This window comes from Crocuta crocuta, unplaced genomic scaffold (genome assembly GCF_008692635.1).
Source record: "Crocuta crocuta isolate KB4526 unplaced genomic scaffold, BGI_CrCroc_1.0 scaffold14, whole genome shotgun sequence".
NCBI classification, from domain to species: Eukaryota; Metazoa; Chordata; class Mammalia; order Carnivora; family Hyaenidae; genus Crocuta; species Crocuta crocuta.
In genome coordinates, this window is record NW_027530209.1 from 1,482,439 (window position 1) to 1,505,990 (window position 23,552).

Genomic DNA, 23,552 nt, shown 5'->3' on the forward strand with positions numbered 1-23,552 from the left:
TTTTTCAAGATTGAGAGCTCTGGGCAGGTTCTGCCTTGATATTGGAATGGGATGTATCCCTTCATCCTAAAACATGACCCTAGGCTCTACCTTCAATTCTAATGTGATGCCTTTTAGTCTCCTACCTGTGCTCTGAGGAGCATTCCTTTCTGCCTCTTCCAAGACTAGAAACTTGCTTCACTGTTGTGCCAGTATTTCCTTTCTTGCCAATATTTCTGACTCCCTCCCTAGAGCTCATAAATAGGCTTCACATTCTCACAACTAAAACATTCTCTAGCCCTTTCTTAGTTCATGTCCCTCTTGCTAATATCCTATCTCTATCTTTTTATAATAAAATTCATCCATAGGCCAGTCTCTGCTGTCTCTGCCTTTCTGTCAAACACACACATACATGCGCGGGCACGCACGCGCGCGCGCGCGCGCGCACACACACACACACACACACACACACACACACACACCTTTACTCCCCTTCCCTTCCTCTCTCTCTCAACTTCCTTAGTTCTGTTCACCTGGGAAAATGTCTGAAGTCAGGCTACTTCCTCCAATGTGACACTGAAACAACTTTCTAATTGTACATCCTTACTGCCATCCTCTTAATCTGTCATTTGCAATAAATCTCATGCCACTCTTTTTTTGGGGGGGAGTCTTCTCTCTCCTTGGTCTTCTCCCAGGTTTCTCTGTTTATATCTTAAACATAAACTCTTAACTTTTCTAAGATCCGGTCTTAGCCTTCTCTTTCTGAGTTCCAAAGCCACCTTTGTTAACAACTCTCAAAATCTGTCTCCCCAGTCCAGATCTTTCTCCTGGGCCCCAGGTTCACATTTTTGATGATCTCTGCAGATCTTATTCTGCATGCTCCACAGGCACCCAACATGGACTGCATTCATGATGCTGCTTCTCCAGATTGCCTTCCTTCGGGATATAGTCCCACCAACCAGCCAGGCACCTGACAAGAAGCCTGGGATGCACCTGTAGCTCTAGTCTTACTTTATCTTCCATACTCGTTGGTATTGTCTTATTTGGTCTGTTCTTATCATCGCCCTATCCATGCTGTCCACTCTTTTCTCCTCATCCATTAAGACTGAGGTGTGATCATTTCTTTTCTACATTAATAAGTGGTCTCAAGGGGTGCCTGGGTGGCTTAGTCGGTTAAGCGTCCGACTTTCACTTAGGTCATGATCTCTCGGTTCGTGGGTTCGAGCCCCTCATCAGGCTCTGTGCTGACTGCCGGCTGGGAGCCTGGAGCCTGTTTCAGAGTCTGTGACTCCCTCTCTCTCTGACCCTCCCCTGCTCACACTGTCTCTCTCTCTCTCCTAGAAATAAATAAAACATTAAAGAAAAAAATTGGTCTCAAAACCCTTGTCCTATCTCTCTTTTCCACATCCTCTCCAGTTTACTCATTACTTGCTGATAGTGTCAGTTCATTTATTATTTTACTCATAAAATAACATCATCAGTGATTTCTCCTATATATAATTCCATTTTGACTGAATTTTCTTTAAAAACCTGTCTACAACACAGTGACATATATCTTAACTTGGTGTAAATCCCCCATGACAGTACATTAGGAAAAATAATATAAACACTTGAGTTTATCTCTATTTTCTCCTATAGGATCCTCCTAACAGGATATGGAATTCCTCCTATTAGAATTCAAGCAAAATTCTGCAAATTGCTTGATCACATTGTATACATTATTAAATGAAATAGCTTATTCATAATCGATGCTCTTAAAACATGTGGACTTTTCAAACTTTCAAAAACAACTTGAGACCAAGACGAGTGTTAGTTTAGCTTCTCCACCAACAGGAAAATTAAGTTGATTTCCTGAAATCAGACCTAATTATTTGTGCCCTTGACTAAGCCATATATACAGACATGGTTATATTGGTCAATATTATAGTTTATTTGTTTATAAAATAAAATTAATATTCTCTCACTGTGGTGGTAAGAAAACCTCAAATTCCTGATAAAACCCTATAAAACAACCAATATTAGTGTTGCTTAGTGAAGTTGCTGTATAAGCATCATATATTGCTAACAACAGACTTCTGTTGTAAGATGCTTCTACCTTATGAAAGAGGTAAACACACACACACACACACACACACACACACACTTGAGGCTGATCTAGAAGAAATATTCTGGACCTAGAAGTCAGGAAGCTTGGCTTGTATTGTCAATGCTGAAGCTAAATATTTCCTTGGCTCTAAAGTTTGTTTGTTTGTTTCTATTTTATTATTTCAGAGATTGGGATGCATTTAGTGTGTTGTGGCCTTTTTAAAAAGACTTTAAAAATTTATAGTGTATCTCACAGTGAATGACATCTTAGAAATGAAATCTGATAGCTGCCTGACATTAGGCGAATCGCCTCTTTCTTAAGATTTCTGTCCCTTCATTTGCAAAGTAAAGGATTATTGCTAGACTATTCTTCCTTTTTATAAAAATATATGATGATAAGGAAGATCCTGAAACATGCACTGGACAATGGCAGGATGGAGGGCATGATCCTAATGTAGAGGAGATTTTAAACAGAATAAAATCCTGCAGTCCACCCTCTTAGAAAGCTGCAGGTGATCAGGACAGCCCAAGTTTAAGGTGCTCCTCACAGTCCTCAGCAGCCTTAACTGCAGATAAAGAGCATCAGTGTAGATATGTGCTGAGAGACCTGGCAAAGAAGCCTTGTCACCTGGGAAGAGTCCATTAAGGTGAGAAGCCTAAGAAACCAGGCACCTTGACAGCAGTGGCTGTGGAGCCAGCTGGCAGGAGCAGACTCCCCACGGCCACGCAGGAGAAACTTGGACCTATACTTCTGGAAAAAGCCAAGTCTGAACAATGGGCCAATGCAGATGATGATCAGCCTTCATCCAGAGAAGATATGTGCTCAGATTTGAAGAGCTTGTCCGTAATATATGCAAGGTTCGGTGTAATGAGTTTATGAGACAAATGTTTGGAAATCAGAAACCAAATTCCAGTGGCGCCCTGGCTAGTCACCCTCCGTTTAGCTCACATTTCCAGGATGCTGTCTGAACTCTGTTCTCTCCTCTTAAAGATCTACTCCAAGGCTGAAAGAGATCGACACTGTCACATGTGCTTGCCCAGCGTCACAGAGCAGCCCTGGACTCCGGGTGTTGGCCGCTTACATACCCCTCACTCCTGTTCTGTGTCATTTCTCTGTGAAATGAGCCCCTGCTCGGAGGTGGGACCACTGGATTCCTCCAAGGCAGGCTGCTGAGATGATAGGCAGGCTTTTGGTTTTAGGTTTAAGATTTATAAAAAGATCGGAGAATACATCTAACAAGCATCTGCGTGCCCGCCACCAGGACACGACTCAGGTTTCCATTTGTTCACTCATTCTTGCTTCAGATAAAGTTACAGTCCTTGCTCTTTGTCCTCCTCCCCGCCTTCCTCCAGAAGCAATGACTGCCCTGAATGGGGCGTGTATTCTGCCAGTAAAGTTTGGGGCTGCTCACATCCCACTTTTAGAGAAAGAAGGTATGTCAGGGTCTAATCTTTTCCTATTTTAAAACAATGACATTAAAACCTAAAGGAATGGAATAATTAACCCAGAGTCCCCTCTCTCTTCTCTCCCTCCAACGCATTCTGAATTCATCCAGGGACTACTATTTGCTGTGTGCTGTCATGCTCAAAGATTTTTAAAAAGAAGACAAACAGGAGGGAAAAAAAGGAAAGAGAAGAAAATGTGGCCTGGTTCCAATTCTCTTATCAGGGAGGTGATAGTTACACATGTGAAACAGGAAATGATAGAAAATAACGTAGAATTAAAGGTGAACTCCTAGATGATCAGGGCCAAGGTGGGGAGCGCTTGAAGGTACTATGCACCACCTGGAAGGGGGAGCATTAGTACTGACTGGGTTATTGGGAAAGGCTTTGACGCTGGGGACCATCTCTTCCCGGGCCCTGCTAAGAGGGCAGACTTTGAGAGCCTGAGGCAGAAGGAAGGGGAAGAAATGAAAGGTCACAGCAAGGTAGAGAAGTGGCAGGTGAGGCTGCCGCTGTGTGTGCAGGAGACAGTGCGGCAGGGCTGGGTTGAGCACTTGGAGAACTTTTCACCTTTCAAACTAGCAATGACATCTTTGTTCAGCCATAATAGCTAGTAAATGGTGATCATTTAAGAGAAACACTCACTGGTGAGAATGCAAATTGTTAAGACTCTTCTGGAGAAAACCCTGTCTCAGAAGCCACAAATTTGTGTGTTCTTTGATCCAGCAATCAGCCATGTGGTTTCCAACAGAAAAAATAGCAAATAAATTAGATGTTTAAAAAAGGGCATTGTCATTATATATTTAAATGTGGTAATGTAATTAAATGGTATTTTAGAGCCATGGTAAAATATATGGAACCATAAACATAGAAAACCTGTTAACACTCCAGTATTTTTTTTTTTTTTTGTTAAAATAAATGCACATAGAAAAAAGACTGAGGTAAAAATACACATGAATACATCAATGGTTATTTCTGAGAGGTGGAATCCCTTGTGATTTTTATTTTCTTCTTGTTGCTTGTCCAGATTTTCTAAATTCTCCTCAATGACAGTGTTTGTTTTTGTAATAAGAAAATTATAAAAATGACAAACCATAATAATTATGCCTTTGTTTAAATAATCTAAAATCTCATGGAACCAAAAGGTAAAATAATTCTCATTGATGAAAAATATTAATTCTACGTGTTCTAGAACCTGAGGTATAATGCAGTAGCAGTCAAAATTCCCAAATGATGCTGTGATTGTGAACGAAAGCACACACTCATGCACTTACAAGAGGTAAAGAGTGACTTATGAAGCCTAAGGCTTGAACATGGTAATCATTTAAAGGCCGAGTTAGTTCCTTTAAGAAAACTGCTGTCCAGTGCACTTCTTCAAAGGAAACTTCTCCCCTGACAGAGAGTATATCTGAAGTGTAGCCTAATGTCTGTTGCCTTTTTTATGTTTGATAAACTACTCCTTAGTCAAGCTTTTAAGTTATTTTTTTCCTTAACAAAGTAAGTGCAAGCAAGCAGAACAAAACCAAAACATAGGATTTCTTTCTTGGAACCAGCATTTCTCAAATTTTATCACCAGCTTACCAATGATTTGGGGGAAATTCTTTATTTGTTTGGAACTTCAGATTCCCCTATAGAAAATGAAGTATTCATAGAATTTTCCTTTAGCCTTAAAATTCTGTGGTCCAATGATGATAACAAAATTTCACATTCAGATTGATATATTTATTGTACACACAAGACCATTCTCAAAGAAAGAGGAAGGCCAAGGGGCCCATTGTTTTACCTCCATTTGTCCCAAAAGTTGTATTTTGGGGCTAGTGAAATACAATTATGTTTGAATTGAGTGCCCTTTATATTGGTCTGGTGATTAGACCAGTCCCAGTGGAAATGTTTGCTTTGATTTACCTGATAGTACTTTAATCATTGTAAAAATATACACCATGAGTAATAGAACCAATTAGCCTTTCCCTGTGTGTGTGTGCATCCATGAGAGTGTGTGTGTGTGTCTACAGCCTAGATAGCAGAAAGCAGCTAATGGTAACAGCTGGCTCTGGTCCCAGGATGATAGGAAACAGAAGTAAGAAAGCATCAAAAATGAGTTTACTTAGTTCACAGATTTGCCTATTTAAATAAAGAAACAAAAAGAGGGCCTTGCACAGATCAATGACCATACCGTGCTAAGACCAAGGTAAATGATTGACTCGATTCCCTGTAGCTGGGGTCCAAGGGAAAAGAAGTAAAAGACCTTAAGTGGTCCCATAAAAGACTGACATGACTTTTTTTTTTTTTTTTGAAACAAAATACCTTTTTTCCCTTGTCTCGTTACATATCATAAATTCAGACCGAACTTGGAAACTTGAGTCCAGAAAACTTGCTTTTGAAGTTATGTTCCTTTGTCCCTTCACTAACAAACATTCCTAGCACTTCTCAGAAGCTGAGCGTCCTGCAGCATTGGGCGTTTGCTGGAGTCCAGATAATAGGATGAGATGCAAAGCGAGGTTTTCATTTCAGCTGCATGATTGTCCTCCTCCACCCCAGTTCCCATTCACAAAATCAGTTGAGGGTTTGTTGTAGATATTTTGGAATATATTGTTAATTTCTCTAGCCTTAAGAAATGGAGAAGTCCATTGAAAAAACAAGATCGAAGAAACTAGTGGTTATTTCCCCCTCCTCGTGCCAGTGAGGATGAAAAGAATGGAGATAAACTCCACCAAGCATACCTTTCATGGTCTGAATGTGGATCTCTCTGGAAGGTCGAGCACAAGGACATCTGTGCCTGGCAGGGGGGGACGTCCATAACTTAGGTACTCCGGGATACATGACACAGAGGAGGAACATCATTCCATGAGCTTTTATTGAAATAATATTGGAGAGTTGGGGAGAAGAAACAATGCTGAATTTTTTTCTTAAATGTTCCCCAGAACAAACTAGAAACAAACATGTGAATTTTTTGTGTGTAGGTCATTGTCTCTGAAGCCCAGGACAAAGAGAAAGAGCCTAACTGGGCTGATGGACTGACTACCACTCCTTCACCCGAGGCTGCTACCATCCAGGAGCCATTGCTCAGCCTCCCTGAGGATGGGGAAGAGGGTCTGGAAACAAGAATTCCAAGTCCCATTTTGAACCTACAGCCAGAAAAGTTGGGGCACAAAGGTAAGAGATATCTGCCAATCAGCTGCTACGTCTACAGTGTCAAGGCACAGAAAGGGTGGTTCTCTTAACTCTCATTCAGAAAGGACATGCATTGACTCAGGGAGGACAAAAGACGCTTTTCATTTTTTCACAGGTAGAACTAGAAAAGGGACTGGCCATAGGACAAAGTTGGCCAATAAAAAAATTTAAAGCTCTTGTAATGTTTATTGGGTTTTTCTTTAGAGATTTAGTTTTTTTTAATGTTTCCTTATTTATTTTTGAGAGAGAGAGAGCACAAGCAGGGGAGGGGCAGAGAGAGAGAGAGAGAGAGAGAGAGAAACAGGGCGACAGAGAATCCAAAGCAGGCTCGAGCTGTGAGTACAGAAGCAGGATTCAAACTCACAAGCTATGAGCCAAAGTCAAACATTTAACCAGCTGAGTCACGCAGGCACCCCATGTTTATTGTTGGTTTTTTTTTTTTTTTTTAATTTAAATGCCTTTACAACAGTACCTGGTTGGCTCAGTCAGTTAAGCATCCGACTCTTGGTTTCAGGTCAGGTCATGATTTCACAGTCCATGGGTGTGAGCCCTGCGTCAGGCTCTGCATTGACAGTATGGAGCCTGCTTGGGATTTCTCTCTCTCCCTCTCTGCTTCTTCCTGGCTTGCTTGCTCACTTGCTCTCTCTCTCTCTCAAATAAATAAACAAACATCTATAAATAAATAAATTTAAATGCCTTTGCAGATGATAGTGTTCTCATTTTGCCATAGACCTACCACTCTCTAGTCTTATATGTGGCCTTGACACATGTAGACATTTGAATTTTTGACTCCTAGATTATAGAAGAGGAAAAAGCCAGAACCTAGATTCCAACTCATCAACCTATTTTCTGTGGAGTTACTATCCATAGAAATTAATAATTATATACATCATTTCTGAAGAACATGGAACAGAGACAACATGTTTGCCCAAAAGAAGCTTAGATTGGTTTGACAAGTTACACAGTATATATTACTTAGTTACTGTTGTTAACAGTGGAGATAGTGAAAGTCTACTCCTTTCCGTTTGGTCTAAGGAGCCTTCATAGGGGAAGTAGATTTGGAGGTTAGTTTTAGAAAATAAAGGAATAGAGACATGCTCTACATCTGGGGAAATGATTATGGGAGATGGAGAGAGGGCTGGTTTTACTATTGAGAAATGAAGCTTAGGGCAGACAGATGTCTCACAGAACACAAGTCTCAGGTAGTAAGTACCTGGTTGGTTTTTATGGCTTTTCTCACCTTGGAATCACTTCCTCAGTAAGGAATACTAATCAAGACACTAAGGAGTACCATGAAATCAGAAGGACTTAATGAATGGCTTTACTATTGTACTATTTCTCTTTACAGTGGAAGTGTTTCTGAGACTCGTTTGTAAATAGACATTAAAAGTTCATGATTTTATTGTCTTACAAGAACTGCTCTTTTTATTTTAAAAACTTTTAAAATATTGATTTGTTTTTGAGAGACAGAGAGTGATAGGGAGGCATAGAGAGAGAGGGAGACAGAGGATCTGAAGTAGACTCTGTGCTGACAGTAGACAGCCCAAAGCAAGGCTTGAACTCATGAACCATAAGATCATGACCTGAGCTGAAGTCGAATGCTTAACCCACTGAGCCACCCAGGTGCCCCAAGAACTACTCTTTTTGAAAGAAATATGTGATATAAAGAGAGCCCTTCATTTTATTAATTTATTTTTTGGTAACTTATTTTATTTCCATTTAAAGTTTATTTATTTATTTTGAGAGTGAGGTAGAAAGAGTACATGTGTGTGCAAGAGCAGGGGAGGGGCAGAGAGAGAGGGAAAGAGAGAATCCCAAGCAGGCTCTGTGCTGGCACTCTATCCCACAATCCATGAGATCATCACCTGAGCCTGAACCAAGAGGCAGGCACTTAACTGACTGAACCACCCAGCCACCCTAAGGATTTTCCTTTTCTAGTGGGCACAAGTAGGTAGAATCACAGTGGTGCTTTCCATGAACAGACTGAAGGGAATGTGTACAGAAGGCTGAGATCCTCTTTATTCCAAATGTTAAACTGATTTTAGATCAAGTCCAAAGTAAATGAAGATGTCCTATTTTTCTCTGGCCAACTAATCCCTGCAAGAGTGTTAGCCAATGAAAGCTCAGAGGGCTATGTTTTCAGGGAAATATATTTTTTTAATGAGATTGCACGAAGATAAAAAAACTCTTATGTTTTCCAAGGAGTAGGTAATGGTGGAGTTTCAGGTGCCGGAGGAAATATTTTAGGTATTAGGGAACGTAACTTTAATTTGGAACCACATTTTCTTCCTTGGTGTGTTTGTGTGCATGGAGGATAAACTTTGTAAAGCTTTCCCTTTTCATCTTTTCAGGGAAAGAAAAGCCTATAATAACATGGAATCCTTTTCTGACTCTAGATCCTAGATGCTTGGAACCGCTAAAGCCAGGAAACTGTGGCGAATATGTAGTTCGATGGTATTATGACAAACAGGTCAACTCCTGCGCCCGCTTTTGGTTCAGCGGCTGTAATGGCTCAGGAAATAGATTCAACAGTGAAAATGAGTGTCAAGAAACGTGCATTCAAGGATGAGTAAGTGAGTCAACCTCTAATGAGTCAGGTCTGCACACCTAGGAGGAACCTCTATAATTTCAACACATCCACCCAATACAAATACCTATGTACATATCTGAGTACATTCTGAGTACTTAAAATTCACAAGCATAGGTGAGTCCTTACAACCACCCCTAGGATAGGTATTAACTACTTTTATAGGCGAAGGAGCTAAGGCTCTGAAAAGTTCAGGGACTCCTGGACAGTTATCCAGCTAAAAAGTAGCAGATCTGGGGATCTGAGTCAGGGATGTGTAATCTCAAGGCACAGGCCCTCACTACATCACAGCCAGCAATGTGGTTCTGATTGACATGAATTCTTATTCTATGAATTATGTTGGGTTAAACTCCTGGCCCGACCTCCCAACTCTTCTCCCCCAGCTCCCACTGAGTACATCTCACTGGCCTCAGTCCCCAACCCCCTGAGAGCCCTGTCTATAGCAAAAGGGAGGTGGTAGGGAAGGATTTGAGTTTGGGAATTAGAAGGGATGGGAGTGTGTCTGTATGGAATAGCAGGTGGTGAGATAAGAAAGACATTCTGCTTGGAGGGAACCCAACAGGATGATGATTCTGGGAAATGAGAGACACTGGGATAGGAGTGAGGAGGTTGGTCAGATTATTTTTTTAAATTTTTTTAATGTTTTATTTATTTCTGAGAGAGAGAGAGAGAGAGAGAGACAGCGTGAGCAGGGGAGGGACAGAGAGAGAGGGAGACACAGAATCTGAAACAGGCTCCGGGCTCTGAGCTAGCTGTCAGCACAGAGCCTGACATGGGGCTCGAACCCACGAACCGTGAGATCATGACCTGAGCCAAAGTCGGATGCTTAACCTACTGAGCCACCCAGGTGCCCCGGAGGTTGGTTAGATTTTTGCCTCGCTAGCCCTGAAGGTGATTGAGAAACCAATCTGAATGAAAATTACTAAAGTCAGGGCACCTGGGTGGCTCAGTCTGTTAAGCATCTGACTCTGGCTCAGACATGATCTGGCTGTTTGTGAGTTTGAGCCCCACATCAGGCTCTGTGCCTACAGCTCAGAGCCTGGAGCCTGCTTCAGATCCTGTGTCTCCCCCTCTCTCTACCCCTCCCCCACTTGTACTCTGTCTCTCAACAGTGAATAAACCTTAAAAAATATTTTTAAAAAAGGAAATTACTTAAATTTATTAACAACTGTCACTTCTCACACCTCTAACATCTTTGGTAACAAAGGTAGAAAACAAAACTATTTAAGACAAAATCTGTAATTTAAACAAAGAAATTCTTTTCGCCCTTCCTTTAAAATATGTAAGTGAGACTTTCCGTTTTGGGGGGCAGAATGAGAAAGCACTTGATAGCCAGGGACTCGCTGAAGCCCATAACTGCTCCTGAACAGGGTATTTTAAAGACAAGACTCACTCTGAAAACTGAGTCACCAAATTGAAATATGACCCAAAAGGGTAACAGAGAATTGGCTCTGTCACTTTTGTAATAATTTTGGGACACCAGCCTGGGAAGATCATTAGTTCTGAGCTGTGCTCAGACAGCATTTATATATGTCATCTTACAACACACTTTTTTCTCTTCTTTCAGGCCTGTGACCCTCATTCGAGTTTGGAGGTACAAAAAAGAGCACTCAAGGAAGAGGAAGCTGAAAGAATAGCCATCTTAACAAAAACAATTTTGTGCGATTTAATTAATTTTTTGTTATGTAATAGTTGATACCACAAAAGAACATATGCTATATACTTGTAAGTTACCAAACACTATAATAAGATGAACAACAATGAACATATCATACAGACCATGAACCAAACCTAATCAATTCTGTTGAAGCTTCCCATGTCCTTCTTGCAATCCCAGCCCCTTGTTCCCTGCCAGGGATAACCCATCTTGAATTTTGTGTTTACCACTTCACTTTGCTATTGGGTTTTTATATGTAATTTTACATGTAAAATCATGTATCTCTGTAGCTCTCCACAGTACATAGCCTTGCTTATTTTAGAGCTTTATAGAAATAAGATCATGTTCTAGTTTTCTGCAACTTGCCCTTTTCATTCCATATTATAATTAATCTATGTGTTACCATATCTAAATGTATTCCTAAGTAACTTATTATTTAGGTTTTTTGAGCTTTAGAACATTTGTTTCATAATATGTAATTCTTTGCAACTTGGTGTGTCAATACATTATAATCCATACATGTCCATTTACATTCAAAGTGGCATCATGTCTGTATGCATATATCACAAAATATGTTTAACCATTGCCTTGTCTATGATTAAACTGTTTCCATTTAATTTTTTCCCCCTGTTCCATCAGTGTTTCTACAAATGAGCTTATGCAGTTTTGGGTGTATAGGCACCCAAAAATATATTTTCTAGGATATAATCCTTAAGGCTCAATTGTTGAGTTTCAGGACATATAAGTATTCAAAAATAGTATATTATACCAATTTTCCCCAAAGTGTTTTGAATCAATTCATTATAAATTCTCACCAGCTGTGTATAAAAGTTTTTCCTGTTTGATAATCTTGTCAACACACAGTGTTGTCAGACTTCTCCATTTTGCTAATAATGGGTGTAAAATGGTATCTTGTTTTAATTTGACTTTCTCTGGTAGCATCTAACCTTGTTTGTTTACCATCTGGGCTGAGGCTTCCGTGAAATGTCTGTTGATATTTGGAGATTTTTCTATTGGATTGTTTGTCTTTTCTTTCCTTATTGAATTTCTGGAGTTCCTTGTAGATTCTGATATTGAATTCTTTGTGTATGATTTGTGTCCTCGTATCTTTCTAAAAGCATTCATTATCATTTTACATAAACTAATATCTTTGAAAAAAAATTCTTCATTTAAACGAATTCACTTAAAGTCACACCAGACTCTGAAAGTTTGTAAATTTTAAACCCAGCTTTAATCAGGCTCTTAGAATTGCCAACAATCCTTAGAGTCTTCTAGTCCTATGTCTCCTCCTTATACCCTTTTGACAAATACTCCAAGTGACTAGGTCATCTTGGGGTGAACATCTCTGGTAGGACAACTATCTCCTCCTGAGGCAGCCCATTCTTTAGATAAACACTGACTCTCACAGATGCAACTTGACCTGATGTCTCCTGTGACTTCCTTTGCAACAGCTCCTGCTCTGACCTTGTGGAGCCTTTCAGAATGGTTGCGTTCTTGGTTTAAAAGGGTTGATATGGGCTCCATCACGCAATGGATAGCGCATTGGACTTCTAAAAAGGTTGATATGTCCTCCTTCATTCTGGGTGCTTTGGTGGCTTCCCCTATTTCCATGGCTCTTTTGTCATTGTGACAAGCTGAGCATGTCCTCGAGCTTGGGACAATGTTCTTGGTGACTGCTGTATGAGCGAAGTGTGAACTAGCACGTCCCCATTCTAAATATGAGATTGCTATAAAAAACCTAAGATGGCTGCCATGTCAATAGAAGACACGGGAAAATTTCCTTCTGTCTTGGAAGCAAAAAGAAACAGGAATTATGCAGAGGAATTCTAAATAGTAAGTAGGACTATGGATTGCAAAGACAGCAAAATTAAAGACGTCTTTCCCCATTTCTCTCTAAAATTGACCAGAGGCTTGTTTTATTTTTACCATCCTTCACACTTGCCCTTAAGCTCCATACTCATGATTTCTTGACATTATTTTTAAGAACTGATGGAATTGTCCCGTTATTTGCTCCTTAGCGTATTAGTTGGTGCTACCTTAAATTTATCACTTGGCTGTTTTCCCTCTCTTAACGCTGTAAGGAAGAATGCTCTAGTTTTGCAATATCTGCAACTTGGTTGGGGGTTTTCTCAAAGTGATTCTATTATGAATAAATCCCTGCTTGGCCTTGTTTCCAATTGTCTAAAACATTGAAACATTGAAACACTCTCCTCCTTAAAATGCTTTAGGGGTCCTCCATCTTTTTCAAGACACACAGGGTAAATCTTTCAGCATAGTATTCGAGGCCTTTCAGGACCTTTCTGCTAGTTACATTTCTAGTGTATTTCCCTCTGGGTCCTTATACATGTTTTTCAATTTCAGCTACACTTAAACATTTTCTACTTTATGAACACACCATTTATTTCCCTTTGGCGTTTTCCCTTCCTCACTGCCTCCCTGATGGCTTCCCTCTCTCCCTTCTTCACTTAGCATTATGGAATGTGTTCTGTATCAGAAGATAAAGAGCTACCTTAGGTTTAAGTGCTTCACAGCTGCTCATTTTGTTTAATCAATTCACCTTTGCTGAGCCTTTAAATGTTCCCCATCTTTTGCGATGATGACCCAAATTTCATTGAATATCCTTGTATACATTTGTGTTTGTGTAAATATGTTCATAGGACAAAACAGAATATATAGAATCAACATATTCTATAGAACCTATATAATTTTGCCCTATGAATATATTCTATAGAATATAGATTCTAAATATAGATTCTAGAACTTAATAAAGTGAGCACATCACTTTATTGCCCTATGTAGGGCAAATTTATAAGGAAAACTGTAAAGACACAGAGAATGTACTTTTTAAAATCACTTTATTAAGTTCTTTTTTTAAATTCCAGTATAGTTCACATAAGTGTTATATTAGTTTCAGGTGTGCAATGTAGTGATTTAACAGAGAACGCCCTTTTGATAGGTATGTCAAAGCGCCTTCCTTAAAGACTGTGCCAATTTACATTCCTCCAATACAGGAGCGTGCCTGTTTTTTCACCTTCTCACCATCATGGAGTGCTATTATTTATTTGATTTTTGCTCATCTGATGGTTAAAAATGTAATCTCACTTTTGATTTCATCTGTATTTCTCTTTCTTTTCGGAGGAAGTGTTGCTCCAACCGCAGCTCCCCATGTCCACAGGAGGATGGATAGAGAACGACAGCAAAGGCAGGCAAAGCTCCACATCATTGTCTATACTGGAGTCGAGGGCCAGGGCTGAGCGGCCGCAAGCATGGCTGGACCACGTAACCAAAGGGTCCTGGTTAATCCTAAGCAGTTTCTAACCAAATGATCCCTAGCATATTTTTTAGTGCCTTGGGCAAGTAAGCAGAGAAAGGCATTCATTCATTCATCATTCATTCATTCATTCATTCAACAGTTACATACTGCCTACATGTACCAGGAAACATCTCTGAATTTATGAAGCTTATTTTCCAATGAGGAAGAGATAAGAGTCACACGAATGTCAAATTGAAATTAATCTGTAAAGGTCTGTGATGTGCTCAGTACTATGGAACAGATAAAGAGGTCCATCGTGCTAGAATATGTAGTAAATACAGCAAGAGAGAGTAAGCCTTCAATGCTACAGAAGACTGTAATTGTTCACAATTATTCTTTCTTTCTGTACCCACTCCCTGTGGGTAGGGTGTACTTTCCCACATGTTTGACTTTGGGCTTAGCTATTGACTTGCTTTGGCCTATGGAATGTGCGCAGATGTGAGGGATGCCAGGACTGAGCAGAAGCTTTAAATGTGCTGCGTGCTTTGGCCTTGTGCCACTTGCTCTGGACCTTCACCAAGAAAACAGCGTGCCTTCACCTTTGTTCCTGGGAAAAGAAGATGCACAGAACTGAAACGAGCCCAGGCAAGCCCGGTTGGGCCAGGCAAAGCTGGCTGAGCCTGGCCCAGCTAGAGCCAGCTGCAGCCCTCATGTCATGGAAACAAGAAATAGACGCCCGTTGTCGTCCGCCACTTAGATGTTGGATTGTTTCCTAGTGAAGTAAAAGTTCACAAATACAAATTCCTCCTCCCAGGCTTGCCTTGGGTGTATGGACGGCTATAGTTGCTGGCCTGGCTGACAGAAGTGAGTCCTAGGAGATGGTCTCTTCCCTCTCTCTGAGTCTCTTCCCTTGTAGGAAAAGGCTCTGACATGTCTACTGTTGCAGCTTCTTGGAAGAAGAGAGAGAGAGAGAGAACTTTGCTTCCAACCAAGATGAAGTAACAGGGACCAGATTTACCCTCATTCCTAAAACACCCAAAACCAGACAAAATATAGGAAAGGACAGTTTGCAAAACACGCTAAATCAGTCAAGGAAAAGCAATCCTCCTGAATAAGCAGGAAAGAAAATGAAGTGAGCCCTGCAATGGCCCCAGCCTACTGATTTGAAAGCATTTCCAAGCCATAGTGCAAAGAAGGGGAACGAAGGCAGAAACTGACAGACTCTCGAGGTTGAGTAAATGAGCTGAGAGTCCAGGAAGACCAAGATGACTAGAATTCTAAGGATGAAGACAGAATGCTGGGAAAGAGGCAAGTTCACAGAGCAAAAACGTGGGTGATCTGTGGAGGGGCCCTCTTAAGTGTTCCGCTAAGTACCGATGCGTGAATGCCCATGAGAAAACTCCTCAAAGCTGGAAGCTGAATCAGCTGAAGGACTAGCGGCAACAGGTGCCAGGTGCTAACCGTGGGCCAGACAACAGTGCCCGTCACACCAGCCAGACAGGAAAACCTCATATTCTGGGCCATAAAATAAGTGCCATTAAATTTAAAAGAGCGCAGATCATTCAGTGTATATTCTCTTATTGCAATGGAATTACATTATAAGCCAACAACAAAAATGTATTGAGAAATCTCAGAGTATTTCCAAAGTCTATAAAACCTGTCTCTATCCATGGACCAAAAAAGAAACCAAAAAGGAAATTACAAAGTGTTTAGAATTGAATGAAAATAAATATACAATATATCAAATGGGTGGGCTGCTACTCAAGCAGTGCTTAAGGGGGAATTTATAGCACTAAATGACTACCAGAAAAGAAAAAGAAAAATCTCAAATCAATGACTTAAACATCCACCTTAAGAAACTAGTAAGGAAAAATAAATTAAACCTAAAATAAGTAGAAGAAATAGTGAAGACCAGAATGGAAACTAATGAAGCAGAGAGCAGACAATAAATGGGTATAAACTTATTCAATCGTATAATTTAAATAGATGTCGTTTATTGCATATCAGTTATATCTTAAAAAGTTGCTAAATATTTTTAAAGTGTCTTGTCTGGAGAGAGAGGGAGAGAGAGTACATGAACTGACCTTTCTTCAGCCGGAGTGAGAGAGCTCTCCAGAGACTAGAAATTCCTATGTGCTTGGCATTTTAATATACATTGTCCTTGTCTAGAAATAAATGTAGCTACTTTGGTGACATGTGATCAAACAAGTTAATATCCCTTATTCTTAAGGGGAGAAGCCAGGGGTTTGAGAGGAGGGTAGAGATCTTAACCTCTTTTTATACTTCTTATCCCATAAATGAGCTGAGTTCCAGCGGCAACTCCAAGTTCGTCTGAACCCCAGCTTTACCCCTGTTGCCCTCGTTCATGGCATCACCATGTTGCCAATCTTGCCCATTTATTTTCCATTCCTTACCTTCCTTTCATATTTCACAAACCGTTGAGTCCTCCCATTCAGACCTCACAAATTTCTCTCAAATCGACCCCCTTTCTCTATGTACTAGCATGGAGTGTTTGACTGCCCTTTTTTTTTTTTTTTTTTTAGTTCATAGAATATTTNGTTTGTCTTCCCTTTTTTTTTTTTTTTTTTAGTTCATAGAATATTTCATAGAATCATCAGAAGTATTCTAAGATATAAATCAGATTATTTTTAAAGCACTACTTCCCATGAACTACATGATGAGGTCCAGCCTTCTCAGCAGGGTTTAAAATTCCCTTCATAATGCAGCTTTCATGCTGCTCCATCATTCCCTCCCTGATGCTGCTGCCATTCTGCTTAATAATCCCAAATGTACAAGGAGGGTTTGTTTTTGCTATTGTTGCCTTTATGCTTTCATACTTTCTGTTTCCTCTATCTCTTCTCTGCATGGCAGGCTCCGACAGATTCTATGAGACTTAGTTTAAATATTATATCTCTGATGAAGCCTTCCTCAGCTCAGAAAAAAATGGTCCCCTTTTGTTTGACCCTCAAATAATACTGCCCTGGTGGCATCTACTAACCACACGAGTGAAATGACAACTAACTGTAACCTGGGGCTGTGGACTTGGATTTCTACAGAGGCTTGGGCTGGGCTGTCACAGAAATGCTAGTGTAAAAAGGAAGGAACAGGAAGAAAGAGGGACTGAGTAGTAAGAGGCTGTAGTACTACCTTTCTTGGAACCACTTAGAAACAAAGACTATTTTTAGAAATGTAGCAATAAATAAAGAGCAGCCTTTTCTCTTAGAATAGTCATTACAAGAAACAGGATCTATGTTCTGGGCATTTAGGTGCTTGTACTTTTTAACCCCACCCATCTGACAAAGAAGTACTTTACTTACTAAGAGAGGGACATGTGTCATTCCAGTGGAGACTATAAACAGGCATTTTAAATGGGGCTCGTGCACCAGGGACAAGAAGGTGAGTGGTCACTTCCTTCCATGGGTCAGGGTTGCCAAATGCTAATTGAGAGCCCATGAACATTTTCGTTGGTTGGTGTGACTAGTGCGATTCATTTTAGTAAGTATCCGTCACTATGAGAAAAGCAACGCAGTGTACAAAGTGGAAGTCAGGAGGCAAGTTTCTTAATTCAACTCTGTTAAAAAATTTTTCAACTGATTTATCTGGTTTAGTTCATAAAGAAAAACAATTTTAAATACTTTAAAATAATGAAGCTTTGACTCAACTCTATAGGTAATATATATATTTCCAATATCAAAAGGCTCTGGTAAGTGGAGTTTTGGCACAAAGAGGTGGAAAGTTTTTCTGTGATATATCTTTTATCTGCACCTTCCTAGAACTGTTTGTTCCAAATTAATGAATATCTCTCTTCAACCTGTTTTCCAGTACAAATCCTACCCTTCCTCTGGTCATTCTGTTTTGTGTAAAGCTTAACAGGAGTTTCTAAAATGAATGAATTCTCCATTATTTTATTTTGAGAAAAGCTTCCCAAATTACTCCAGGGTATTGAATGATATACTTTGATTTTCTGAACCATAAAATATAAACTAGTCATGAACACATTAAAAGCCTTGAGTAGGTTTCCAGTATTTTCTGTATGCTTTCTTTCATTTCCACTTCTACAATGGGAAATCCATTTTTTTGTTTTGTTTTGTCTTTGGTTTTTGTCAATTCCAACAACATCATACAGCCTTTAACAGGGAGGGCTTTTTGATTCTCTAGATTCTCATCATTTTAGAAAGAATCTATATCTTCTCGGAAGAGTTCTTTAGTAAATATATGTTCTTTTTTTTAAAAAATCAAAAAATATTTTTGAACCTATTTAAAACTAGAGGATTTTGTCCCTGGTAACAGGGCAACTTTAGTTGGACAAATCCTCTTGTTGGGAACAATGGAATTGTTGAAAAGACTAGAAGAAATTTCTTTAAAGCATCAGGCTGCTAAGGGGACACTGAGCGATAACAAGGTTAAAATCTAAGTGGAAACAGGAAAGTAGAGACGTTACGAGAACACTGGGGCTGGTTTTGCCACAACACTTATTTCCGACATTCTGAAAGAAAATCTATGTCCATATAGCTGATAGAAACAATCTACAAGATCAAAAATGTACCTAATTTCAACAGGCCAAGAAAATTTTAATGTTTTTGTATTTTCTTATTTAATACGTGCCACTTCTTAAGCACCTATCACGTAGTTAAATTTGGTGAGCAAAACACTGTGGTGATTCTCATGTGGTCATTAAATAGTGTACATCTTCAATTTCTTAACAGGAGTAAAATTATAGGGTCACCTGGGTTGCTCTGTTGGTTAAGTGCCCGACTTTGGCTCAGGTCATGATCACATGGTTTGTGATTTTGAGCCCCATTTCAGGCTCTGAGCTGACAGCTCGGAGCCTGGACCCTGCTTCAGATTCTGTGTGTGTCTCTCTCTCCACCCCTCCCTTGCTCATGCTCATGCTCTGTCTCTCTCTCAAAATTAATAAACATTTAAAAACATTTAAAAAAACAAAATCATAAAAGAAGTAAGAGCTGTATGAAAGAAAATGAATGCATGAGATCTCTAGGAAAGATTATAAAGTGGGAAGAGTAGAGCCCCAGGACACACTTCCCAAGTAACAGCAATGTTAGAGGTCTGGAAATTAAGAAGAAGCCTGCTGAGGCTCCCCAGAGGGAGAGGCCTGAGAGTCACAAGTGAGGTGTCTAAGCACAAAAGCCAAACCAGGAGACTTACTGGTGATAAACGGCATTAGGAAGATTGGGAAGATTTACATCAAGTGTCCGGTACATTTAATGACAGGATGGTCATGGAGATCTTGGCAAGAACACCCTAAGAAGAGTGAATGTTTGGGCTGAAACAAGACTGAGGTACGTAAAGGAGAGAATGGGGAGGAAACAAAAACAGGAAATGCAGTATAGTCTTTCAGGTAGTTAGGTGGGAATTCAGAGGAAAAAGACTAGATGGTAGTTGAAAGGTCAACTACTAGAGACTGTATCAGTTAGCTATTACTCTGTAACAAACAACCCTGCAACTGAGTATCTTAAAACAAGGACTTATTATCACTTTTATGTCTTTGGGTAAGTTGAGTGGTTCTTCTGAGCTGGGCCTGCCTGGGCCCACTCATGTATCCAGGTCAGGTGAGGGCTAGCTGATCTAGACTGGTCTTACTTATAGTTTAGAAAGTTGGTTTTCTGTTAACTGGGATGGGGGAGGTACCTAGACCATGTTTCATCATTCAGCATCCTAGCTTACACGGTGATGGCAGGGTTCTAAGTCAGAGCACAAGCCTGCAAGATCTCTTGAAGCCTAGTCATGAATTGGCATTCCATTCTGCTCAGCTCACTATCCAAAGTGAGTCACAAAATCAGCCAAGATTCAAGATATAGGGAAAGAGGTCTAACTCTTAATAGAAGGAGCTGCAAAATCCCATTGCAAAACCCACTGGTAGGAGTAAGGAATTGGGGCCATTCTTGGCAATCAGTCTGTCACATGGGATGAAGGCTGGTTTTTATATTTGTTTTGTTTTTAGTGGGACAGACTTGATTATATTTAGATGATGTTGAGAAAGTTATATAGAGGGAGAGGTCAAATATATGGCAGAGAAGAGATCATTGAAAGAAGAAAGTTTCTGAGGTACCAGGAGAGCATATGATCTACAGCAAAAGGGGAAGGATTAGCCAGACACACCAGTTCCACTGCAACATGCAGGAAGAGGAAAAGATGGGTGCTGACAGAGCAATGTATGGATTTGGTGGTAGAAAGTTGAGTGAACTGTTGCTTAGTGGATCCTTTCAAATGAGAAGGCGGCAAAATAATTTGTCAAGAGAGGAGAGGTGGAAAGCTTGCTTATCTATGGATATAAAAGGAAAACTAGAGAAATAGTAGGTCTGTTTGAAATTAAGACCATGGCTTTGAGGTTTTACCAATTAGCATGGTGTTGTGATTTTCTCCAACTGCATTAAGGTGCCTAGGCTTGTATGAGACAGACTATTAAATTCACCCAGTGTTGAGGTTTTGCTAGGTCAATGGACTGGAAAGACAATGGAGTAAGGATGTTGAAAGAGTGGTAGATGGCTCAGGAAATATAAATCAGACTGAGAGAGAAGCAAAAATGGAAGGCAGCTGTGTTAGTACACTAGAGCTGCCATAATAATACTATTACCTCGGTGTTTTAAACAAAGAAATTTATTTTCTTACAGCATTGGAGGCTAGAAGTCCAGGATCGAGGTGTCAGCAGATTTGGTTTCATCTGAGGCCTCTCTGGCTTGCAAATGGCCACCTTCTCACTGTGTTATCACATGGTCTTTCCTCTGTGTATGCAATCTCCTCCCAATCTCCTCTTCTGAGAAGGACACCAGTCATATGGGATATGACACCACCATATTCCATATGGGCTGTGACCTCATTTAACTCAATCTACCTCTTTGAAAATCCCATCTCCAAATACACTGAGGTGCTGGAGGCAGGACTTCAACATACAGATTTTGAAGGAACAAAATTCACCTGGAAACTGTGGTGTTAGTTGGTAAGTGAAGAGATTCAAAGACTGTGGACTTTGTTGAAGTCAAAGACTTCATGGGAATAGATAAGAAAGTATTGGAAGAACACAGTTTTGAGGTTAATGAGTAGAATGCTTGAATTTTATAACTTCAGGTTATGACAAAGTTTAAGACAAGGCAAGGAGAGTAAGTAGCTGAAGAAGAAAGTGGGGTCATGAACTCAAGAGGCCAGGATTCTGAAGGGATTTTTCCACATGAAAAGGGAAGTCATGTAGGTAACTTGGGATGGAGGTTACTAACAACAGGAGTATGGGTTATTACCTCACTTCAAGACCGTGAGGCAATTAGTCCTCAAAGCCTTTTGGTAGATGTGGGGATAAGCCATTCTTCCAGAAGGCCTTAGGAGAGACCAGATACTAAGTAAATGTGGAGATTCTGGTCCCTCTGGAGCTTCAGACTGGCTTAAGCATGAGGACTCAGGGGAGACCCTCTGAACTTAGGATTCTTAGGTGGGAGGCTCTCCGGAGCTTGGAGGTACTCCAGGAATGAGAGGGCTGAGAGATGTCTGTGATGCCCAGGGAAGGGGTGATAGAGCAGGAACAGGCTTTGCTCCTTGAGTCAAATTTAGATTATAACACTACTCCTCACTTTACACCTTTCCCATCAGCACACAGCAATGGAAAACAACAAGTAAAAACTGAAGTACTGGAAAAATAAATGCTACTCTTCACGTTGAATCACATATTTTGAATCCTCTTCTATAGATTTGCCTTTCTGGTGTCTTATTACTATGGTTACTGTGTTTTCCAAATCAAAACCTGAGACCTTTAGGCTGGCAATAGGCAGAAATTTAGATTCATAATAAAAATAAAAGCATATATGAAGTGAATGCATATTATGTGCCAAATTATTCTCTAAACTTGTGTTTATTTAGTCATCATAACAATCTGCTTTTTCAAGTTGACTTTTAGCTACTCTATTTTTTTTTTTTTTTCGCAAGAGAGAGAAAGTATACAAGTGGGGGAGGGGCAGGGAGAAAGGAAGAGAGGGAATCCTAAACAGGCTCTGAGGTGTCAGTGCAGAGCCCAACATGGGGCTCGATCTCATGAATCCTGAGATTATGACCTGACCCGAGATCAAGACTTAGCCACTTACCTGACTGAGCCAGCCAGATGCCCCTGTAGTTTTGATTTGAGCAAGTGGTATGTTTTGCAAAAAAAAATTTTTTCTATACTGTGGGTTACCTATTCTCTCTCTCAATAGTGTTTTCCATGTTCTTAATCTTATAGTCCTATGTATTACCTTTTTTGTCCTCTTTGTAATACTTTTCCTGTTCTATTTAGGAAATCTTTGCTTATTTTAAGATAATAAAGGTGTTCTCCCATTATTATTCTAAAAATTTTAATCCACTTGAAATTGACTTTGAGATCTAGTGTGAAATCAAGACCAAACATTTTTCTTTTCGTATTTGCAGCCAGTTAACTGCGTCCCATTTAATGAAGTGATCTTTTCCCTACTGTACCGCACTGCCCCCTTTGTCATCAGGTGAGCAGACATGCATGATGGGTTTCTAGATTCTTAACTTTGTTCCGTTGCTTTATTTGGTGCTGTGAGTAAAACCTAATTTCACAGATGAGGAAATGTAAGCATAAGAAGGTGAAGTAACCTTAGGTCCTAGGTCATATTACTCAGTAAGTCCACCCTGTCAATTATATAATATGTGTATTATACATCCCTGAATTAGTTCTTCAAAGAATACTCCCCCACACTGGTAACTGGTATTAGGAATTAATGGAAGGTTCAAGCCTGAGAAGTGGGTTTGAAACACATTCCAACATTCATTACAATTGAGCTCTCGGAAATGTTTCTGTATCTGTAAAATGAGACAGCGATGCCTATCTAGCAAGTTTGGACAAAACTCACATCAGACCATGTATATATTATAACCCAGCACATAGTGTGGAATGATGTTATTTGTTTCCTAGTCCCTTGACAATAATGCCTAGCCCTGAAGAAATTTATAGATGGGTTTTCTGGCATAATACGTTCTGAGCAATTTCAAGATGTTTAGTTGGTTATTGTTTTTTTTGCTTTGGAGGTTGTCTCTAGTTTGGGCCTCATTAGGAAAACTAAATAGGTGGGTACCAATACTTCATGGCAAAGAGAGAATAAGGACACAGCTGAGAAAAAAACAACAAGGAGTGTGGCTGGACACCGCTGTAGCTAGTCATGTCTCTATTTTCGTTTCACTTTGCAAGTATTAAGTTATCTTGAGATTATGGATGAAAAATACAGAGAAAGGTAGCAACTTGCCCAAGACATTGTTGTTAGACCAACCTAGGATTAGAGTGCAGAATTTGTCCTTCAGCTCAGATTCTCATGTAGCCCAAGCTGCTATGAGGAACCATGATCCCTGAAGCATTTTTTTAATGTTTACTTATTTAT

The 23,552-nt window shown here is 40.0% G+C and overlaps 1 protein-coding gene across 1 annotated transcript in view; it reads left to right on the top strand.

Moving 5' to 3' along the window:
* COL28A1 (collagen type XXVIII alpha 1 chain) overlaps positions 1-10,897 on the top strand; it is a 170,543-nt gene extending 159,646 nt beyond the window's left edge. The window contains 3 exon segments of the mRNA XM_077765326.1: positions 6,489-6,597; positions 9,075-9,251; positions 10,833-10,897. Coding sequence (XP_077621452.1) covers positions 6,489-6,597; positions 9,075-9,247 — 282 coding nt within the window. The 3' untranslated portion in view covers positions 9,248-9,251; positions 10,833-10,897.
* The last annotated feature ends 12,655 nt before the right edge of the window (positions 10,898-23,552 follow it).